This window comes from Camelus ferus, chromosome 7, assembly GCF_009834535.1.
Source record: "Camelus ferus isolate YT-003-E chromosome 7, BCGSAC_Cfer_1.0, whole genome shotgun sequence".
Taxonomy (NCBI): domain Eukaryota; kingdom Metazoa; phylum Chordata; class Mammalia; order Artiodactyla; family Camelidae; genus Camelus; species Camelus ferus.
In genome coordinates this window covers 6,939,819-6,961,964 of record NC_045702.1, presented here as the reverse complement: position 1 = coordinate 6,961,964, position 22,146 = coordinate 6,939,819, and the positions used below count along the sequence as shown (strand labels likewise).

Here is a 22,146-nt window from a genome sequence, read left to right as displayed (position 1 = left end):
GATCCAAATGCTGGAGGGGATGGTAATGAAAAAAGAAAACCTTTGTGGGTCAAAACGAGGGTCTGAGCTGGTGGTTCAAAAGTGAAGATGAAGGAAGAGCATCAGAAAGGAAGTGGATGGATGGATGTATATGCATGACTGGGACATTGTGCCGGACAACAGAAACTGACACAGTGTAACTGACTGTATTTCAGTTTAGAAAAAAAGGAAGTGGAGGTCAAACAGGTGTAAATATAACAGTTGAGTAAACACTGCCACCCGCTCAGGCATCCCTCCCTATATTGTCACCCCAGCCACCAGCAGAACAGACAGAAATGAGCCCCCCCAGCCCAGCCTGACTCCTGATTCCCTGGGAGAATGACACCTGGGAGGATCTGGATGACCAATCCCATAGCATCTATCTGTGCTTCACAAGTGCACAGGGGTGCGGAGTGGCTGACAGGTTTTGGTAGCCTCTGACCTCCGACGTTCAGATCATCTCTGAAAATCCATCTTGCTACCAGAGATGGATGTAAAGAGGGATGGGGTCGTGCAAATCAGAAGATCTGTAAAAGGAGAGGTAGCAAAATGGGGGCAAGGAGGACACCAGGCGGAGGCGACACTGGGGCGCCTTGCTCTCCAACCATTCCCAGTATTTGGTGCACTTGCTGTGGGCATCATACCAGCCTAGCTTGGCAGCGGCATAGGACCCGGGCAGACGAGGTGGGGGAGCTCAGATTTTGCAGGCACACAGACTGCTGGGCTTTACCTCTCAGGAGCTGTGTGTCCTTTTAGGCAATGTAACTTCATCTGGTGCCTCAGTTTCCTTAGCTGTGAAATGGGATGAATAAAAAGTATGTCCCCAAGGGGTTGTTTGCAGATTTTTTGAAATAATATGTGTAAAGTACCAAAGGTGGGATCTGACCTGGAGTTGACTCTCAAGAAATGTTGGATGCTGCACTGATGATGATGATGATAATGATGAGATATTGAGGTGAAAGAAGACGACCAAACTTTGGGGGGATGCTCTCTGCCCTTTTCCTCCTCCCAAATCCTTTCAGTAGCATATCCTTTCTTCCCAAGACAGCCAAGGGAATCCAGGCAGAATGGCAGGCACCAAGCCTTCTCTAGAAAATTGATTAATTAAGAGCTGGGATTTGGGCGAAGTACAGAGTGGGTCTGGGGACACCATGAGGTTCAAAAGAGACTCCCCCAAGCCTTTTCCAGAGTGGATTTGAACACAGCCTCCAAGTCCAAAGCTAAATCTAATAGGCTTCCAGGCTGAGAGTTATCTAGGTCCATTTTGTTACAGCTTTCTCTCTCTCTGTCTGTCTGTCTGTCTGTCTGTCTGTCTCTCTCTCTCTCTCTCTCTCACACACACACACACACAGGACATGCTGGGTCACAGGAGAAGTGAATGCTTTCCTTAGATCACTTACCTCATTTCTCCTCATCTTTCCTGTTTCCCACTCCTCATCACCTCTACTAAACTCTTCCACCCTCCCCACATTCCACTTCTTGGAATGGGCTCCAAATGTAGCCTTAAAAAAACTTCAGCATTTCCAGGGAGCAGAGCTCTCCTGCTTCTGTAAATCAAGCAGAACTGGTCACCAAATTGAGCCTTCAGACCCATGGCATTTACCCCGTATTCTGAAGTCACTCTGTGGATAATGATTTTCCTGATACACCTTTATGCTTTCACCTGGAGCAGAATCTAAGTGATGCGATTATCATTGCTCTGATAATGACAGTTTTTAGACTTCATCTTGATTATTGTTATGCCGCCAAAACCTACTGGCAAAGTAATGCCAATAGAGCCTCTGTACTAAAAAGAATGTATTTGCTGAGGTTTTTTTTTTTTTTTTTTTGATATTAAGGGCTTTAACTATATTACATTTAAAATCCATTGAACTGTAACCTTTTCAGCCACACAAAATGAATTCATTTTTATTATTAGTCTTTCTCTGCCATTACAGTGTCACGATTGCAGAAGGAACTGGGTCAATGTACATTTTATTGAAAGATCGTTAAAGAAACAAACTTAAACTCTTTTAAATATTGAAGCAAGTGCCTTAAAAAATCAATAAAGTAAGAGCACCTGGGGTTGCTTTACCTAAACACCCCACATATGAGACTCATTCCACAATCAGGATTTGAGCAAACGTGTAAACCTAGAAGACCAGCCAATGAGGAGGAAAATTCTGTTTCATTAAATAGGTTTGGAACTGTAATGTCTCTAACTTTAGTCTGATTAGACTTACAGCATTTAAATTTTTTCTCAGTATTTTAAAATCACTGGGGAGGAATGAATGCCATTTACTTAGGAAAGCCATTCGCTCACTAGAATGACAGTGGTAGAAAGTGCAGGTTCATTTCTTTAAAAATAGCAAACACCGGCTTAGGCTCTAGTGACAGGGAGTCCTAGGGTTGCAGGAGCTGGGAGGTACTCCTTCCAGCCACGCTCAGCCTGGTATCTTGCACATAATAACGTGTGTTAAATTGAAACGCTTCCACTGATTCTGTGGACTTGGATCAGACACAAGCCTCTTGGTGCTCAATTTCCCCAGATCTGGGTAGAACAATATCCTTTTCTAACTCCCTTCCCGGGGTATGAGAACAAAGATGATGGTCACAAACCACTTCACGTTCTTCCTTATACACTATAACGCAGATTGCAAACTTGAGTCGTAAAATTTGCTTGGAATAATTATAGAATCAGAATGGTCCTTAGAGGACATTGAGTCCAACCTCTGACCCAACTTAAAATTACCACCAGTTCCTGCCTGACATCACCAGGTAAGAGAAATGTGCTATTCTTTTTTGCTCTTTTATTGAAGTATAGTTGGTTTACAATGTTGTGTTAGTTTCAGGTGTATAGCAGAGTGATTCAGTTATACACATTATATGTGTGTGTGTGTATGTATATATATATTCTTTTTCAGATTATTTTCCATTATGTTATTATAAGATATTGAATATAGTTCCCTGTGCTGTACAGTAGGTCCTCATTGTTTATCTGTTTTATACGTAGTAGTGTGTATCTGTTAATCCCAAACTCCTAATTTATCCCTCCCTCCCCAAAACATGCTTTTCCTTCTAAAATACCATTTATTGATTTTCAAATTATAAAATTAAATATATTGACTGTGGAAAGTTCAGAAAAGAACAGAGAAGAAAATTAAGTTTGCTTGTGGGTCCCCTTTAAAGCCACTCTTTAAATTACTGTTTCTGTAAAACCACAGGTGGTTTTACGTGTCCCATAACTTCATAGAAATGGACTCACGGAGCATGCAGCCTTTCATGTCTGGCTCCTTTTGCTCTGTGTAGTGGTCCTGAGATGAATCCTTGTTGCTGTTGTGTGTGTGTGTGTAGTTGTATTTTAATTGCTGAGTAGTGTTGCATTCATGAATGTACAGCTGACCCTTGAACAGCCCTTGGATTTGAACTGCACGAATCTACTTATGCAGATTATTTTCAGTAGTAAAACAACCTGAGATTAGTTGAGTCCAAGGATGCAGAACCGAGGATACAGAGGGCCAACTACAGAGTTATACTTGAATTTTCGACAGTGCAGAGGGTTGGCATCCTTCACCCCGTGTTGTTTAAAGGTCAGCTGTACCAGTGTTTGTTCGTTCACTCCCTTTTTGATGGACATATGGATCACTTCCAGTTTCGAGTTACTGTGAACAAACCTGTTATGAACATCTGCCTACATCTGTATATTGTGGACGTACTTTTTTCATTTCTCTTGAGTAAATGTCTGAGGATGGAATTGATGGCTTGAGTGGTAAGCATATGTTTAAATTTATAAGAAGTTATTTTCTATGTAATGTTCCCTCCAGCAAAGCTGGAATGTTCCAGTTGCTCCACATACTCACCAACACGATGTTGTCACTGTTTTTAATTAGAGCCATTCAAGTGGGTTTGTAGTGGTGTCTCATCTTGGTTTTAATTTTCTTTTCCCTGATGACTAGTGAGGTTGAGCAACTTTTTATATGCTTTTTGACCATTGGTAAATCTTTTGTAAAGTGTTCAAGTCCTTGGCCCTTTTTTATTGGACTGTTTGCCTTCATATTACAGAGTTACAAGAGTTCTTTACATATTCTGGAAATGATTCTGTTGCCAAATGCATGCACTGCGAATCTTCTCCATTTTCTCTTATACCCATTTCCAGTCATGCTTTTGCCCTCTCCTGTGAAGCGCTTCTCATCAAGACCATCCATGACCTCTTCACTACTAAATCCAGTGCCTGATTTTTGGTTCTTGTATTATTCCACTTAAAGGCAGTATTTGATACAGGCAACCCCTTGACTTTGAGGCCATCACCCTCTCCTTGCTTCCTCTTAACCTTGTTGGCCCTTCTGCTCAGTCTCCTTTTCCTGACCTTCAGATGGTGTACTTCTGGGCTGGTTTTAGTCCTTTTCTCTTTTCTGTTTTTATCAACTTCCCTGGTGATCTCACCCAATGTCATGGCTTTAAATTTTAATCTAGATGCCCCAGACTTCCAGCATCAGCTGTGGGCTGCCTTAGCACTTCTCACTTTCCAAAAGACTCTCCGTAAAACGCTCATCTATTCAACAGTGTCTGGGTGAGCCATCTGTTTCCTGCCATGACCCCAACTGACACCCCATGCTTGTTTGGAACCTATATGCAGCCCTGTGAAGATTCTTTTTAAAGGCGTCTTATCTGGTTCAGCCATAGCCTCTAAACTATATTCATTTTAAAACTGTGTTCTGTTATCAGCTCACTCTGCAAAGACTTTTAGAACCGTTTGCCCAGAGTTAGGCCAAAATGCACAGCTTGAGAACACAGTCCTCCATGACACTGCCCTTGCTTCCGAACAGCCACAAGTTCAGGGGTCCCAGACCACCCTCACTTCTGACCAGCTTGCTGGAAATTCAGGGGTTCCCACTTCTGACCAGCTTGCTGGAAATTCAGGGGTTCCCACTGACCTCTCAGTCTTGATAATTTAGCAGAATGACTCACAGAACTCAGGGAGGTGCTATACTTACAATTACAGTCTTATTACAAAGGATGCAAATCAGGACCATCCAAAGGGAGAGACACAGAGGGTGAGATTTGGGAAGGTCCCAACAGCAAAGCTTCCTTGTCCTCAGGACATGTCACCATCCCGGCACCTTGATGTGTAACAGTCATGCAGACCAGGGAAGTCCTGCATCCGCGGGTCTTTTGGCTTTTGTTCTACAGGCATGATTGATTCATTCATTGGCTATGAGGTCCAACTCAATCTCCAACTCTTGATCAGATCACCTTGAGCCACAGTGTTCACCAGTCTTCTCTCTGGTAGAAATTCACCCCCTTCCCAGGATTTCAGGGGTCCTCTCTGTTTCTAGGCTCTTTCTTCTGTGGTTACTCTCTCCATCCAGTGTGTCCACACAGCATGAAACCCGCCAGCTTCTTTGGTGTGCAAGCACATAAACACTACAGGCGTTCACTGAACAGCAGCCTTTGTTGAACATCTCATGGTCATGGGGAGGAGTACACAGCACGTTGAACTCTTCGACGACAAGCGGCTGAATGTCACACGTTGGAGATCTGTGTCCTCCACTGTCACCTTACCCATCCCTCTGTAGAGGTTTCCCACAGCCCTCGCCCCAGGCAGTGCCAGGCTTTCTGCTTGCTCCCTGAGTCCTTCTCCTGGGCTCCCACCTCCTTCCTCACCTGCCTCCAGGTCTCCCCACTCTGATGTGCAATATGAGCTTGACTCTTCCTAAAACAGGATCCAAACTTTTAAGCCCAGAGCAATCAGGTTCTCAGCAGACATAAAACTTGAATCTGCCCTTCCTGTTAAAAAAAATTGCAGTTACAAACACCAACAAGTTGAGAGGGGTGCTACACCAGAGTAACAACAGAAAATGTGACCCCAGCCGTGACTGGATCAAGTCCAAACCTTACCCCCGGCATTCAACCCCTCCGCCATCTGTATCCTTTATAACCTGCCATTGCCGACTGTCATTTCTCTCCAGAACACACACTAAGGACCAACGAGGCTGTCATCTCAGCCCCTCTACAGAGAATTGTTGTACGTATTCCTCTTTCAAAGTGCCTCCACCTGCCAAGCTAAGTACCAAGCCTAATGGCGGGTATCCTCCGTATCATGCGATTTAGAATTCGGAGCATGACTTTACCTTTGATTTTCATATATTGTTTTATAACATTATTCCCTAATTGTGTTATAAGTCTTATTTCCAAGATGAGAGTCTGAGCGCCTTGAGCCCATCTGGGAGCATCTCCTTCCGCACATCTTCAGCTTCACTCCGAACCACAAGGTGGCTGGACAGCAGAGTGGCCCAAAAGCCTTTGTGTGGTGTGGGGAGGTGTTAGGCATCAAGTCATTTATTAAATACATGCCTAGGAGGAGATATAGGCAGGCGGGTAAGTTTGAGTCCGATGCCAAGGTCTCCTCCTTCCCGCAGGGAATTCCCCTCAGCAGTCGGGTCGCCCCTGACAATCATCTGCCTGTGCCCAGGTGGCCTGGGGGATGGGCAGGTGTCACCTCCTCAGGAGCACATGCCAGCACATGCATCCAGGTGGTGCAGCCAACCTGCGCACTTCCGAAGATGTGACTGGCCGTATACCTCTGGGAGAGGCTCTTCTTCAAATAAAGTCCTCGTATCTGGACCAGAGACAGCCAGGGCCGCACGCTGAACACTTGGCAATCAGAGTAGCCACCCACTTTGACACCAACCAGTCCCAGCCTCCGCAGATAAACAGCAGAGCATCAGTAACGTCACACACGCCAGCAACAGTGGCTTCCCTGTTCGGAGACTCACTAGACAGACGGTCCTATACATCATTTTTGCTGACGGCTCTATTAAAACTTCCCCCATACTACTCCCCCAGGAACTTGCCTGGAACCAAACTTAAACAGCCAACCCCTGAAAACACATGCTTGACAAACCAAGATTACAGAAGCCAATGAAGACTGAAATAGAAAAGGTCTCAGTCAGATTTATCATCTTGACACTGTTTCTGATCATTGTTCTCATTCATAGTTCTTCATTCTTGTCATTTAATTAATAAAACAATTTAGCGGTCACATTCTGTAATTTTAGCAACATGTGTTAACACCTATTTTCAAAATTGATCATTTCTAATTTTTTTTAACTTCTCTTCTTTGTCTTCCTCCTCCCTTTTCCCACCCATTGATTTGTTTTTCCTTCAGTCCTGGAAAGTCATTTTACACATTTTATGAAAATGTGCTTTGCCTTGAGCTTTTCAGGAAAATACGACATATGGAATGAATTTAATTGACACTAATTGTGTTCATTATTATCTAAACCACCCACTATGTGTAATCATTAAATTTGATGGTTATTAAAGCGATTTTAAATGTAAAAGCGTATAAAAACCATGAGCTATCCTCACACTAGCTTTGTAAGGAGGAAACTGGAAGTATAGTCGCTAGATGCTGGCTCAGATGTTGGTTTTTGATGCTTTATAATCGTCTTCTGAATTGTCACGTACAAGTCGAAAGACAGACCTGAAAACCCTAAGTATGTTCTGGCCAGATTCTCTGAAAAAGATACGTATCATTTGGGCCCTTCCTATTAGAAAAGTCTTCGAAATTAACTGTATTTTTAAAATGCTCTATCAGCTATGAAACGAGAGTTTCTCCTCTGCTTCTTTGACATCTATAAACGTTATACAGATTTATTGATACAAAGTCAGTTTTCTTTTTCAGACGTTTCATGCTTTAAATGGTATCCAGTGTTTTTCCAGTAGGTGGAGTCTTAAACTAGAGAAAGTAGATTAACATTTGCAAGCTGATTTTTTTTCTTTTTACTGTTCTGAGAAAGTTTTTATATAAACATAAATCACCTCCTGGGCCCACTAATTCTTATAATTGCATCAATACCGCAGGATTTCGATTACACTATGAGGCAAAATATATTGTGCTGATTACATCACCGTAATAATGAAGGCATTGTGACAGTAGTAATAAGGACCTATAATACCTCTCATTTTGAAATTGCTTATCAAGCCATAAATGAAAGCTCCTGACATCTCTGAAAGGGAAATTATGCACATGTACAGGAAAGACGGATCTGTCTCTTAAATCCTTTATTGCTCAAGCTTTAACCATTTTTGGAAATGAGCATCCTTATGGGTTTGGCTCTAGTTCCAGGCTGACACTGTCACTAGGGCAGATCACCAACGCCCCCTGGTGTCCTGCTTCCTGCTCTGCATTTGTGAGGGGAAAGGTGATCAACTAGCTCTTTCTAAGGCCTCTCCCTGCTGGAACAGTCCTGATGAACCTGCCTTTTATATTAACATGTCGCCAGGGTGCATGTTGGAAGCACATCTGCTGAGATGTGTATGCTCATCACGGCAGAGACAGCTCTGGTCCACGGCCTGGGTCTTAGAACTGGATGTGAGAGAACTCTGCCTCCCCTTACAGGGTGGTGCCCCTCTCCTGCCCTCCGACCGTCACTAGGCTTGGCTGCAGGGGAACCACGCAATGAAGGAACACTTTACAAGGTGACGCCCTGGACCTGAGTCATAGCAGAAGATTCTGCTCACAGCTCCAGGCACTTGGGAGAATACTATTCCTTAGGCCCATGGTAGCAAAACATTTTCTATCAAAGAAACCTTAAGTATTTCCTGGTTTCCTTGTTTTACAAATGAGGAAACAGGTCCAGGGAATTTTCATGACTTGTCATCACCCAGCTGTTCGGCAGCAGAGCCAGGACCAGTATCCCCACCCAGTCCGCACTCACCCAGACCACCCTCTGTCTTAGGCTGGAAGTCTAGGCAAGTTCCCGTGGTGACCCTGGCAAGGGGAACAAGAAGATTCCCATCCTCCAAAGAAGGGAAGCGAGGTCCTGTGGAACCGGGTCTTCTGAGGGTGGACAAGGAAAAGCAGCCGCCACTTTTCTGCCTGTTTGCGTTCTCCTGGCCAGGTGGTCTGGATTGGAAGAGAGCCCCCAGCTCCCCTTAGCACGGTGCTCTCCATTCTACAAAGGCTCAAGGCCGCTGGATTCAGCTGGGTCTTTGCTGGATGCAGAGGCCAAGTCACCTTCCCTTGGTCTTAAACTGGAAGGATCCCCGACCCAGGCCGGGCTGAGGAGAAGGGGGCCCAGGAGGTGGGCCGTCTGCTTAGATTCTAGGCTGCACACCCCTAGCCTTGCCGGAAGTTAACTAGTGAGATGGAAGCCCTCCGCGGGGTTGAGCCCAGCTCATCGGGGGCTGTGAGGAGGCCTGGCCCAGCGAGAAAGTAAGAGGGTTAAATAAAATTCCCAGGACCAAAACGGGAGAGCAAGAAAGCCTCCAGACAAAGGGCACAGCGCAAAGGGAGCCCTGCAGCACATCCGCGAGGAGGTAGTGGGGCCAAGGGCTCAGAGAGGTTGAATCCGGTCAACACAGAGCAAGAGAGCAGGAGAGCTCTGCCCTTTTCTCTGCCCCCCCCCCCATCTAGGAAGACGCCAGCCCCCGCTCCAGTCACCTCAGGGCCATGTCACCTCCCCCGAAGCGGCAGAGTCTCCCTGGCTTGTCTGTCTGCAGGTCACTGAGGGACCATCCTTTGGCAGAGGGGCACCACCGGGCACGTCCGCGCCCCTCCATCACAGGTGCTCATCGCTGTCCCAAGTATGAAGGCTGAGCTGGTTCTCGTTCGTTCCGCGGTTCTGTTACCAGGGAGAGTGTGTCTTGGCCTCTTTCCTCTCTTTAAGTATCTAGAAAACAGCAGGGCTTCTGAGCAATTCAGGCCAAAAGCAAATTAAGGTAGAAGTCACCAGACCTTCCAGGAGGCCGCCTCCCATCTGCATCCTTGGCTGCTCTGGGAATTTCAGGGATGGTCCCATGTCCTGGCAAAACAGGTGGCGAGAGGCTGGCGTGCTGGCCCCGCGGGGGCGCACTTGCGGCTCTCAGCCGTGTGGTCCCAGGAGAGGGCTGTGCTGAACTCACAGCTCCTGGAGAAGTGGAGTCTCCCACAGCAAATCCAGATCCCAGGTTAGTCATCAGCCCGTCTCCTTGGACGCAGTCTTCCAGGAGGGAGTCGGGCTCACTCAGCAAGCCTGACAGCCGCGAGGTTCTGTGAGGGCTCCAGGCAGGTGCATCATGCACAGAGCTCTTCTCCTCTAAGAGCAGGAGTTCTAATGGAAGTAAATACTTGGGTTCCCCTATCTTCAGTACACACACACACACACACACGCACACGCACACACAAACACACACACACACACACACACACACACGACAACGAGGCTCATTCAATAAATGTTTCCTAAGATGACACAGGCCCATTTCATGTGTGTCGTGAAGGGACCAGGAGATTTGCTAGATAATCCTGCAGGAAAAAAAACAGCCCAAAGCCCAGAAGTAAGGTGACAACATCCCCTGGGGTCCGACACCCGGGTGTCTCTCCTCTGCCTGCTCTCAGCCCGCTGCTCAAAGTCTCACCAGCGTGTGTGCCGGGGGCCCTGTGCTAGCTCTGGGAGGAGGAGCGGTGAATGGGGCGTGGCCCCGGTCCTCGAAGGGTCACTGTCGAGGCAGGGATGGGAAGGGACGGGCTGTCACCCTGGAGTGGGAGGCAGATCCACAATTAACTCTACTGTTTTGTCTCCCGTTCACATCTGTGTTTCCTGTGTCCTGTCCGTAAATGAGAACCATGTGACATGGAGTCACAAAGACGTGGAAAACACTTACATGAACTCACCCCTGCTCCCGGGCCAGGTCCTGCTCCTTCCCATTCTCAGCTGTGAATGGCCTGGGGCTTGCAGGACCCCCTCTGCAGACCCTCGGATGGGATGGAGAATTAGGTGGGAGGGAGAGACACGGTCCCTGCTCTTCAAACTCTCTCTCCGGTGAAGCCCCTCGGAGCTTCGGGCTGGCAGGGGTGGGTTGGGGTGGGTGACAGGTGAGACAAGCTGACATCTGTTCCTCATCCCTCGTTTCCACTTGCAGTGGCCTCGACCCGTGTTGAGCCTTTCGCTTCAATGCGGAAGAAAACATCCATCGAGATGGTATGTTCCGAACTCAGTAGCTCTAAGCTAATTCCCAAGGGTTACCCCAAATTAGGGATTCGGAAAGGAGGCAAGAAATCCCAGGCCCTTGTCCAGAGCCCCAGAAACGCATCCTCCGGGCAGTGTTTCCTGTCCCTTTGTCCCCGAGAGGGAATCACCCTGCCCCGGGCTATCCCCCTGCTCCTTCCCCACCTTCTCCATTTCATCATAAACAGGCTGACGGAATCGCTTCAGACACTGCCAAGACGAGCTGTGGCTTAAGACGGAAAATCTCAAAATCACACCTGAACGACATTAAAGCTCTGAACTCAGCGTGTGAGGCGCGAGCGCCAGGCTGAGTCAGGGAAGCGGTAAATGGAGAGCAAACGAGTGTCCCCCAGGGGTGGCCTGGGGCGCCTGGGGTCACGGTCTTTAACTTTAATGAGCCTCCATTACACGATCTCTTACTGCCTCCCACCTGCCAGCGAAATGGCCACCAGCTGAAATGTACAGAAAAAATGGCTCACTTGGACCCCAACGAAATCACCTTGAAATGGTTACACTTGACCGTGACAGATGCCCCGGGGTCCCTGCGAAGCGAGGTGGCCCCTGGGGATGTAAGTGCCGTGCTGGGACGGGCGCCCTGAGGCTCCGCAGCGGAGCTTCCCTCGCCTGGTCTGATTTAATGCTTTTTCTCTTTTCGATGTAAGTATTTAAGAGGTACCTGACCTCTTCCCTCCGAGGTCGAGCCAGCTGGGCTAGTTCGGAGACGGCTGCTCCCAGCTACCTGTCTTTGTAGCCAGGTGCCGCTGGCTTAGTTCTGCCCTGCCGCTCACTCCCTGTAAGGTAGGCGAGATGTGAAAGCCTGGCAGACAGGAGCCGCTCAGCACGTGTGGCCCCCTCTTCCTGGAGTAGCTGTTGGGGTCCAGTCAGCGGACAGAAACCACACAGGAGGGTAGACTTGGGGTGTCTGATAGAATTAACTGCAATAAAGGGAAACTTGAGATACAAGGAAACCCCTGTAGAGTTTCCTAGAGGCACCAGGGCTGAGAGCGGACCCACAGAAGGGCCAGCACGGGGGCCCCAGACCTCGCTGGAGAAGAGGGATGGTGTCCGGGCTGGGCAGTCACAGAGGGAGCACGCTCGGGGCCTGTGGCTCGGGCCGACCTCACACCCTCAGCAGACCCTCTGCTCCCTCCCTGCCCCCCAGCCGGCAGCACTGTCCGGGAGCCCCTTCTTCCCTGCAGCGCCCTCTCCTGAGAAAGTTTAACGTCAAGTTCACTTGATTAAAGGAACTGTTGCCCATCACAGAGCCCGTGTTGAAGGGTGCACTTGGAGCCGGGAGGCGATGAACTGACTATTGACGCAAAGAGACTCGCATCCCAGGGGCAGCAATGCGGGTGTCACTGGGCGTCTGGAAGAGCTTGTTTTAGGCGCTGGGCTTGTGCCGGGAGGATTGCAGAAGGCAGGACTGCGGGCTCTCCAAAAGCAGGGGCGGTTCAGTAATCGGGCATCATTGTAACAATTTTTGTCTGGGAGGCAGGAGGAATGGAGCTGGACTATAGTTGTTATTTGAGAAACGAGCCGGGAGAGGGGGATGTTCAGTCATGGTCGTGGTTTCACGAGCTCTTTTTTTTTTTTTTTTTTTTCTTGTATTAGTTTTGTTTTGCTGCTTAACAACTCAAGTTTCAGGGCTGAAAACAACACCGATTTATTATTTTCCGGTTCTGGAGGCCAGACATTCGATGTTAGAATCTGAGCTGATGCCCAACGTGCTGGCTGGGCTGGCTCCCCCTCACCCTCACCCTCACCCCCAGCCCTGGAGGCACCCAGAGGAGACTCCGTTTCCTTGTTTTTTTCAACTTCCCTAAGTCGCCTGCATTTCATGGCTCAGATGGTCCAGGATCCTTAATTTAGTCATATCTTCAGGATCCCAGAGCTGCTGTCCCCTTTCCCACCATCCTCTCCGCTTCACTGCATCCTTTCCCCACAGCCCGACCTCTGCCTCCTTCTGCGCACAGAGCAGGAAGGAGTGTGAGTGAGCAAGCGAGAGGGAGAAGGTGAGCCAGACCCCTCTCTCCTCTCTCCTCTCCTCTTCTATTACAGAACTGCCACAGACACGGGGGATTAATCTTCGTGAACGTTAAAGCCTTCCTGTACATCTTCAGCGTTTGTCGTATTTTCCATTTTAGTTGTTATAGAAGTCTCCTAACTGAGCAAGTTACTTGGGTTAGAATTCCACGTCATTGCACGTTTAGATTCCTGTCCAACATGTTTTCATGAATGACTTCATTAATGAATTAAGACATAGGAGTGTTTGTGACATTTACAGAGAAATCGAAGCTAGGCAGCATCCCTGATGACAGAACCAAGGTTCTGACCCTTTTGAGTAGGCTGTTACTAAGCTACAAAACAAAATAAGTCAATTTTAATATAAATAAATGTAAAATTTAGCTTTTGGTTCATCAACTGCATATATATTAGGAAAGGGAAGAGTTTAAAGTAGCCTGTGAGACAAACTAGAAATTTTAATTCACATAAGCTCAGTACAAATAATGTAAAGTGTGCCAGAAAGCCAAGTCTGTCTGGTCTGGGTCCCTTGAAACAGTTTAGGTAAAGAAAGGTAATTCCATCGTGTGGATCTGTGGACTGATATCACCTCGTGCCCACTGCTTGAAGAGTTGCATTAACAAATGTCAGCCCGTTTTTACTGAGGAGCTGCAGTGTGCTCAGCACTGTACTGGGCTCCAAGATGCAAGAAATATAACAGTCTAAACATAGAAATTTGATGCTTTTTAAAGATTGCGTACCATATATCCATGAAATGGTGTACCAGTCGTTCATTACAAGCGGTGATTTACTTGTATATTTACTGACACCTGAAAAGTTTCATGTTACACTGTCAGGTAATGAAAAGTAAATGCAAGGCAGTATGGGTAGTTCGATTCCATCAAATTTCTGTTAAAAAATTGAAAGAATAAAAAATTAACATTCATGTTTTTTCCCTGCAAATCTATTATTTTCTCTGTAATGAACATATATTGTTTGTGTCCATTTTTAAGTTCTTTAGATTAAATAGATTAAATTGTTAGAAGTACTTAGGGGGAGCGATCACCATGAAGCATAGTAAGGTAGCTTACTAATAATACTGGCAATTTACAGTTAACCTTTTGGCAACAGGTAGTTGAAGTGGATGGAGGAACGGCGCCAGTTACCCACATTTGCCACCAGATGGCGCCAAAGCAGCTAGCTAATATTCAGCAGCAGAAAGAGTTGCCTTTGCTCCAGAGAAACAACTTTATAAGATGTAAAATATTTAAGATTTTCTGGCCAGAATAAGTGTTTTGTTAATGATGCACTTGAAATTACAGAAAGCTTTTCAAGAGTACAGTCGAACATGCCAATGTTTGCTTTAATTGTGATTTTTGGACTTGTATTACATTGCTACCAGATACCCAGGCACACACGCACAAAAACTTACAGGACCAGTTCTGCAAGTTAAAACTTCCAAAATGCCTGAGCTATGACTCTTTGACTCTTAACCCTGAGTATTCAATAACCTGTAGGTTTCTAGTAAGCAGTTTCAAGATTCCAGCGTAGGTAGTCATTACTAATTAGCCATCATTCCTCAAAGCAGCTCACTCCCCTACGCTCCCGGAGAGCAGGTCAGCTTCCTGCCTGCAGCTTGGCGCATCTTGGCCGGTCACTGGGCAGGACGCGGGAGTCGGGGAGTGGATCTAGTTCCTGGAGTCCGTGCTGCTGCCTCCAGCAAGTAGCTTCCTGTACGCAGTTCCCACGGGAGGGCCCTGCCAGAGAGTGATGCAGTGTTTGCCTCTGACCCATGCCTGGCCATACGCTTACCTGAGCAGGTATTAAACTCACTTCAGTAAAACAAAAGGTTACAAAAGAGGTTTTTCCCAGGTGGATACAAAGAAGCACAGAAAGTTCTAGGAACTTGCAGTTGGGGAAACATATCTAGACTGTATCATTGTAAAAATTAAGCTGAAACAAAAAAAGACACTTAGGGACACAAAGGACAAGAGCGTCTGATTCTGGGACACCACCATTTGCACTTTTTTGTGGGAAGGATAATCAGAAATGTGCGTTGCTCCGACAGCTGTTACCTGTAAGCTGTTTCCCTCTGCTTCATTTATTTCTTCCCTCTGCTGCCAATTCAGTTCCACTACGAAAAGACAACTCCACTAGAGCAAAGGCGTGCCCTCCAGGCCTGATGTCCCTGCCTTGTGGCTGGAAGGAGAAATCGCCCTCATTTTAATAAGCAAAAAAACTCTGAATCTGAATCTCAGCATTTGAGTGCACATATGCATACATTCAATATGTATTCATATTTGAACATGTATATTCTGAAGATCAATTTTTATTGAAGTGTAGTTGATTTACAGTGTTGTGTTAGTTTCTGGTGTACAGCATAGTGATTCAGGCATACTTTTTTTCATATTCTTTTTCATTATAGCATATTATAAGCCATTGAATATAGTTCCCTGCAGCATACAGTAGGACCTTATTGTTTATCTGCTTTATATATAGTAGTTTGTATCTGCAAATCCCAAACTCCTAATTTATCCCTCCCCCACCTCTTTTCCCTTTGGTAACCATAAATTTGTTTTCTATGTCTGTGAGTCTCTTTCTGTTTTGTAAATAAGTTTATTTGTGACATTTTTCTTTAGATTCCCCATGTAAATGATATCGTATGATATTTGTCTTTCTCTGTCTGACTGACTTCAGTTAGTATGATCATCTCTGGGTCCATCCATGTTGCTGCAAATGGCATGATTTCATTATTTTTTATGACTGAGTAGTATTCCATTGTATAAATACATACTACAATTTGTTTATCCAGTCATCTGTTGAACATTTAGGTTGCTTCCATGCCTTGACTACTGTAAATAGTGCTGCTATGAATATTGGGGTGCATGTATCTTTTCAAGTTGGAGTTTTCTCTGGATATATGCCCAGGAGTGGGATTGCTGGATCATATGGTAACTGTAGTTTTAGATTTTTAAGGACACTCCATACTGTTTTCCATAGTGGCTGCACAAAATTACATCCCCATGAGCAGCTGAGGAGGGTGTGTTTTCCCCACACCCTGTCCAGCACTTACTGAAGATCAGTATTGGTCTGTAAGTGGATAGTGCCAAATGGCACTGGAAACAGTGTAGCTAGACGGTCCTAAAGAAACTTAATTGCTATAGACGCAGCATTTTCTGTCTCAGAGGTCAGTTCTAGAGATTGGATCAAGCGGATTTTACTCTATTAAAATGAACAAGGGTCTTAACAGGCAAATTATCCACAGAAAGTGCGCGTAAGCTGAGGAGCATCTCACAAAGGGTCTTCTCTTACCAAGCTCAAGTGATTTTCCAACAACCCCGGCAAAGGAGTGGCCGGACGTCCCGTTTCCTCAGGCTGTGTTTCAGTCGGCACTGATGAAATAAGATCCAGAAACTGAGGTTCTGAGGGTGACGTCATCCCCCTCAAGTGGAATATTTGTGTCCAGCGCAGGACGGTGACATTCTTCTAAAAGTGTGTCTTGTTTTCTTCCCTCAGCTTGATCATTATCCTTCTGTGAGTTACCATCTGCCAAGTTCATCGGACACACTGTTCAACTCTCCCAAGTCGCTCTTTCTGGGAAAAGTTATAGGTAAGAATTTGGGATAAAATTTCTCATGTAATCTTTTCTACAACTACTAATTTGCCTTTGAAACACATTGTGACTGGTGGTTGGGGCTTCTGAGTCAAGGACGGCAGTGAAACCCCTGTTATTTGGTGTGTGACGAACTAAAACACATGCGAAGCCAGGTATCTGCCTTCAGCTTCCTTACATAAAATCTGTTCCTTGGTTTATTAACGATGTCTACCTACTGACAACATTTAATTTAACTTTCTCCTGTTCTCAGCATATCAACATGATTCTCTCTTCCTCTCACTCTTGAGAAAGACACCTGATATGATTTGCAAATTAGAAGGCTAATAGGAATTGGAGAACTATGACAGAACATCCTCCCGTCTGTGTGATCAGTGAATCTGAGTCACCCTGGCCTTTCTTGTGACTGCAGATTGATGCTGTCTAGATTAAGTGTGGGTCTGACTGGTTAAACATTTCTAAGTGATCATTGTAAAGCCAATCATTTTTTTTCTAAGAGAATGTATATTGTGAACCCAAAATGTAAGGAGTAAGATGGTGGATAACATGCGGGTCAAGGAGGAGATGACTGTGTCCAGTGGGTGGTGGTGATGAGAATGTCACTCATCATTAAAAGTGATTAAAAGCACTCATTTAAAAGGTGGGGTGGGAGCCTCAGATAATAAGGAGAAAAGGAGACCCAACCTTCATAGAGAACAGCAAGAATATCCACTCATGTAGGACCTTCTCTGGGCCAAGCTCCATTTTAGGGACTTCAGATACCTGAACCCACTTAATCTTCATAGCAATTCCATGAGATAATCAAGGTGATCATCTCCGTTTCACAGATGAGAAAACTGAGGCACCGAGAGGTTAAATAACGTGCCCAAGGTGACCTACTTAATAAGTAGTAGAATCAAAACTTAGGCCCAGGCAGTCAGATGCCTGGGTCTCTGTCCCTAACTACTGTGCAGGAAGCTCTGTGTTGGCTGACTTAGGAATAAAAAGAGAGACAGAAGAAGATTTGTGCAGCAGAGGTTGACCAGTTGAGGGATAAGCCCTACATTTTATGTTAGAAACTGGCCAAGAGCAAAAGGTATTTCGGGCCCTAGAACCAGGTGAGAGAGCGGGCAGACGTAAGGCCCTGGAGGAAAGGGCCATGTCGTCAGCAAAAAGGCAGGAGGTGGTGGCAGTAGCTCAGTGGGTGGATGGAAGTGGAGAAGGAATGGGGGCTCAGACTCACGGCCCATCTGCTGCTTTAGGCATCGCGCTAAACTCCTTACATGTGTCAGTGTGACAACTTAATGTCACCACAATCCGGGGAAACAAGACCTATGATTATAATCCTCGTTTTACCGATGAGGAAACTGAAGCTGAGGGAGGCCACTCAACTAGTAGGTGGATCAAGTTTTGAAACCAGCTCTCTTTAATGAGAGTCCACGGCTACACAGATCAAAAGAACTTGTCATTAAGGGCCAAGGTCCAGAAGGAATGCGCTGAAAGTCTAGCGATGCCATTATCGTTTATGTACATAGGCCAGTATATTTAGTGGAGCAGAGCCTTGGCATCCATAAGGGATGGACCCTGAGTCATTGGTGAGCGTCCAAATGCCGCCATATGCATTCCCACCATTCAATCGTGATTGCTGGAAAGTCTAAGTGTTCCTTCAGGGTGTAATGATTCCATCAAAACAAATTCTACACCGTGACACTATGATATTCCCAAGGTAACATCACCCATGACCATGCCTGAAACAATGGGCTTTATTGCTTTCATGGAATTCACAGTCAAGTTTTGACAGGAATGTTGGGGTGATTGCTAAGTTCCCTCTCCGACTCATCCATATTTCAGGTCATGGAATTAAATTCTCACTGTATTGCAGTGAGGCACAGACCTTCAAGGTCGTGAACAAACAACATCATAAAGGCAAATCCTCTACAACTGAGAATTTACTTTGCTATAAATCCGTGCGCAGCTAGAAGTGCAACACAAACCTCAGATGTAGGAGTGTCACACCCAGAGCTTTCTGTTCACCAAGGGAAAGTTTTGCTGCACATGTAAACTAACTGTGCATGCGGTGATGAGTCCTGTAAAGAAACAAACACCTGTAGGGAAGCCCGCAGTCCAGGGGTGGAGGTGGCCTCGTGGCCTCATGCACGGAGGGCCGGTTGAGGTGCTGCTGCAGGCAGGTCTCACACACGACTTCTAGCAGAGACTGGCCCCCATCCACACGAGCCCTGGAGCTCTCTGACAACCAAGGCAGTGTCTCCACCCTCCGCTGTGTCCTAACAAGGAACTAGTGCTCCAGAAGTATGTGTTGAATTAATAATGAATAAAAGGGAAAAGAAACAAAACGCACCTCATCACAGAAGCATACTGCGGAGTGGGAGGGCATGGACGAAGATGCCACTGCAGTCTGTGAAACTAGCACAGAGGTGAGATCTGGAATTCTCACACTCCCTGCATCTGGCTTTCCTATAAGCTTGTATTTGAGAAGAATGGAGCAGAAAGCTTGTGGGTTATGGAATCAGGCAGAGCTGGTGTCTCAGTCAATGCAGGTGGCCATAAAACACCTCAGAGGAGGCGGCTTAAGCACAGACATTTATTTCTCGTGGTTCTGGAGGCTGGGAAGTTCCAGATCAGGGTACCAGCAGACCAGGGGTCTGGTGAGGGCCCGCTTCCTAGTTTGTAGACAGCCATCTTCTCGTATCCTCACATGATGGAGACAGAAGCAAGCTCTCCCCTGGCTCTTCTTCTAGGGGCACTAATCTCATTCACGAGGGGCCCACCTTCATGATCGAATCATGGCTCCACCTCCTGAAGTCAGCACACTGTGGCTTGGGATGTCAGCCTGTGACTTTGGGGAGATAGAAATACTTGGTAGCAGCTGGTGGTATCGAATCCAGGCTCTGCACCACATCAGCACTGAACCCTTGGGTACTTACTTGAACCTCCCAAGGCCCGGGTTCTCTCAGTTACAAAATAAGAATACAGTGCCTGTTTGCAGTTGGTAGTGTCTGGAAGGTGGTGAATATTGTCTTTTTTCCTTTTTAACGAATCGATTTGCAGCAACCAGATCAGTACCTAGTGTATCAAAAGTGCTCAAAAAAAATTTTGTGGAGCAAACGGAATAAAAACCTTTTTAGTATTAAGCTAATAACATCTAAGGAAGTATCCAACATAATACCTGTAATAATGAAGAAAATAATTACCTTTTTTTGATGCTGGCCCTGTGCCAGTCATTATGGCGTGTGTTTTAGTACAGTGCTCCCTGTAATCCTCACGACACCACCCAGACCACTGTCACCCTCATTGTATGGAAAAGGGACCCAGGCTCAGAAAAGCTAAGTTTTTTCTTAGAGCAGGTTCCCCAGCAGCAGCACTAGTGCCGTTTGGGTCAGATACACTAGCCTCATGGTGGGGCTGACTTGTGCTCTGTGGGGGTTCTAGCAGCATCCCTGCCCTCTATCAGCTGGAGTCAGGTAGCACCCCCAAGCTGTGACAGCCAAGTCCCCACCCTGCCCCACTAAGGGCAGAGTCACCACCAACCGAGAACCACTGGCTTCAAGTCCCCAGCTAGTCTTGGTAGAGGTCACATTTGGAAGAGATGTGTGACACCAAGAGCTAGGCACTGCCTCCTGATAACGCCTGCATCGTTCAGAAGGATGAAGAAGCCAAGAAGAGATCTGGTGCTCTGAAGATGAATTCTGTTAACATAATCAAAGGAGTCAGAGTGAGAACCAAAACAGGCATGTGGGTGCCTGGGGAGGTTAATCACTGGCCACCTCCTCAAGCCAATGTTTCTTTTAAAACGTGGTCATTTAGTAGGGACAGGATTGGTGAGAAGCATTCTTAAATTTCCCTTTGAAATTGACACATGCATCTGTGAGAAACAACCAATGTGCATTCACCAGCCATGTAAATACTCATCTGTAAAGACAGACTGAACTTCAGACGGATGTCTCCTGCACTCCAGTGAGGGTCTGACACCCCCTAGAGAGCCGTGCCCCGAGCTGTTGCTTAGCTGATTCAGCTCCTAATCAGAAACTGATCCCATAAAAGAAGGAAAAGGAGATGGATCTAAATAAATAATACGACTTCCCAGGGAGCCCTTTGATGTTTCACTGCTTTAAAAAGGACACATAAAAAGGGTGAAAGAAAGGATACCTAGTGAAGGACGAGTGTGACTTCTAAAGGAATGGAGGAAATATATTCTAGAAATGAAACTGTCAACCAGCATCAAAATTTGGGGATGAGTTGCCGTGTTTCTGAGTCCTCCAAGAAGGAAGTCAGGAGCACTAGCAATGAACAAAGCTTCACAAAGTAGAAATTTCACCAGACCTAGTTACGTCTGTTTTTTATCACTAGCTGAGTGATGTCATAGATTTTATATATCTGATTTTCAGCGACAGATTTAATAGTCTTTCAAGAGAATCAGTTGGAAGCCTGAAAAAGAGTCTTCTGTTTTACATTATGTTTCTCTCCAACATTTCTATCAATGCCTTGGGTAAAGACACAAATAGAATGTTTATTAAGTTTGCCAGTGACACAAAGCTGAGAGGGATGGTTTATAAGCTGGATGATAAAAAGCACTTCAGAAGCATTTTGACAGGCTAGAAAGATAGGATAAAAATAATCAGGTGAAATATAATGGAGATAAACTCAATTTCTGCACTTAGACCAAAAGAAAAAAAAAAGAAAGCACGTGAGTAGAGGATGGAACTTCTGGTATCACGGAAAGGACTGACGAGGTTGGCTTCATGGACGGTTTGCTATGAGCTGGCATTATGTGGCGACTGATTTTTAAACAAGTAAAATACTGAGCTATGTTAATAGGAGAGTCATGTCCAGAGCGAAGAGTACAGTCAGACCTCAGAACCTCATTTTAACCTTCTGAGGAGACCAGATAGACAAAGGACCCCTAGAGGAAAAATCAAAATCCCGGAGGGTGTTTATACAAAAGAAGATATTATAAGAGAAGTGAAAGAATCCGTTTCAATCTTGGACAACTGCTCCATGAAAGAAGGGTTATGCTTTGTAGAGTTTTACTCAGTGGGACCAAAGTAGGCCAGTGCGAGGAAATTTTCAGTTCCCCATAAGAAAGAACTTCCGAATAATGAGAGCTATTAAAAACAAGTGGCCATGATTTTCAGGTAGTGGACTTTCCAACATTGAGAATATTTAACGAAAGCTAAATGGAAATTCGCTCCATATTTTGAGGTATTTCCTGGATTAAGTGAGACCAGATGACATAAAGCCTAAAAACCCTTGAAACAAGTAGACTACGATGGAGTAATTCTCTTTTTGAAAACGGTGAGGAATGCAATACTAAAGCTGAGAAGATTCTCCCAGTCCGTGTGAGAAGTAAAAGGGTAATTATATTCAGGGTCCTTGGTGTCATGCCCCATTAGGAATGTATTACAGATGTGGATTTAGAAGAACATCAATACTTACTGCTCATCATGTCACTGTGCATTCATTGGTACTAAACAGATAGCCTGTGTTTTCAGGCTGGCAGTATTCATTTTAATTTTCATTTTAGAAAGTAAAATCTGAGCCCTC

The 22,146-nt window shown here is 45.7% G+C and overlaps 1 protein-coding gene across 2 annotated transcripts in view; it reads left to right on the top strand.

The window, feature by feature from the left end:
- CNTNAP2 (contactin associated protein 2) overlaps positions 1-22,146 on the top strand; it is a 347,743-nt gene that overhangs the window by 212,001 nt on the left and 113,596 nt on the right. For both annotated transcript variants that reach the window (XM_032483274.1, XM_014561544.2), the window contains one exon: positions 16,509-16,602. In XM_032483274.1, the coding sequence (XP_032339165.1) occupies positions 16,509-16,602 (94 nt within the window). The remainder of the gene's footprint in view (positions 1-16,508; positions 16,603-22,146) is intronic.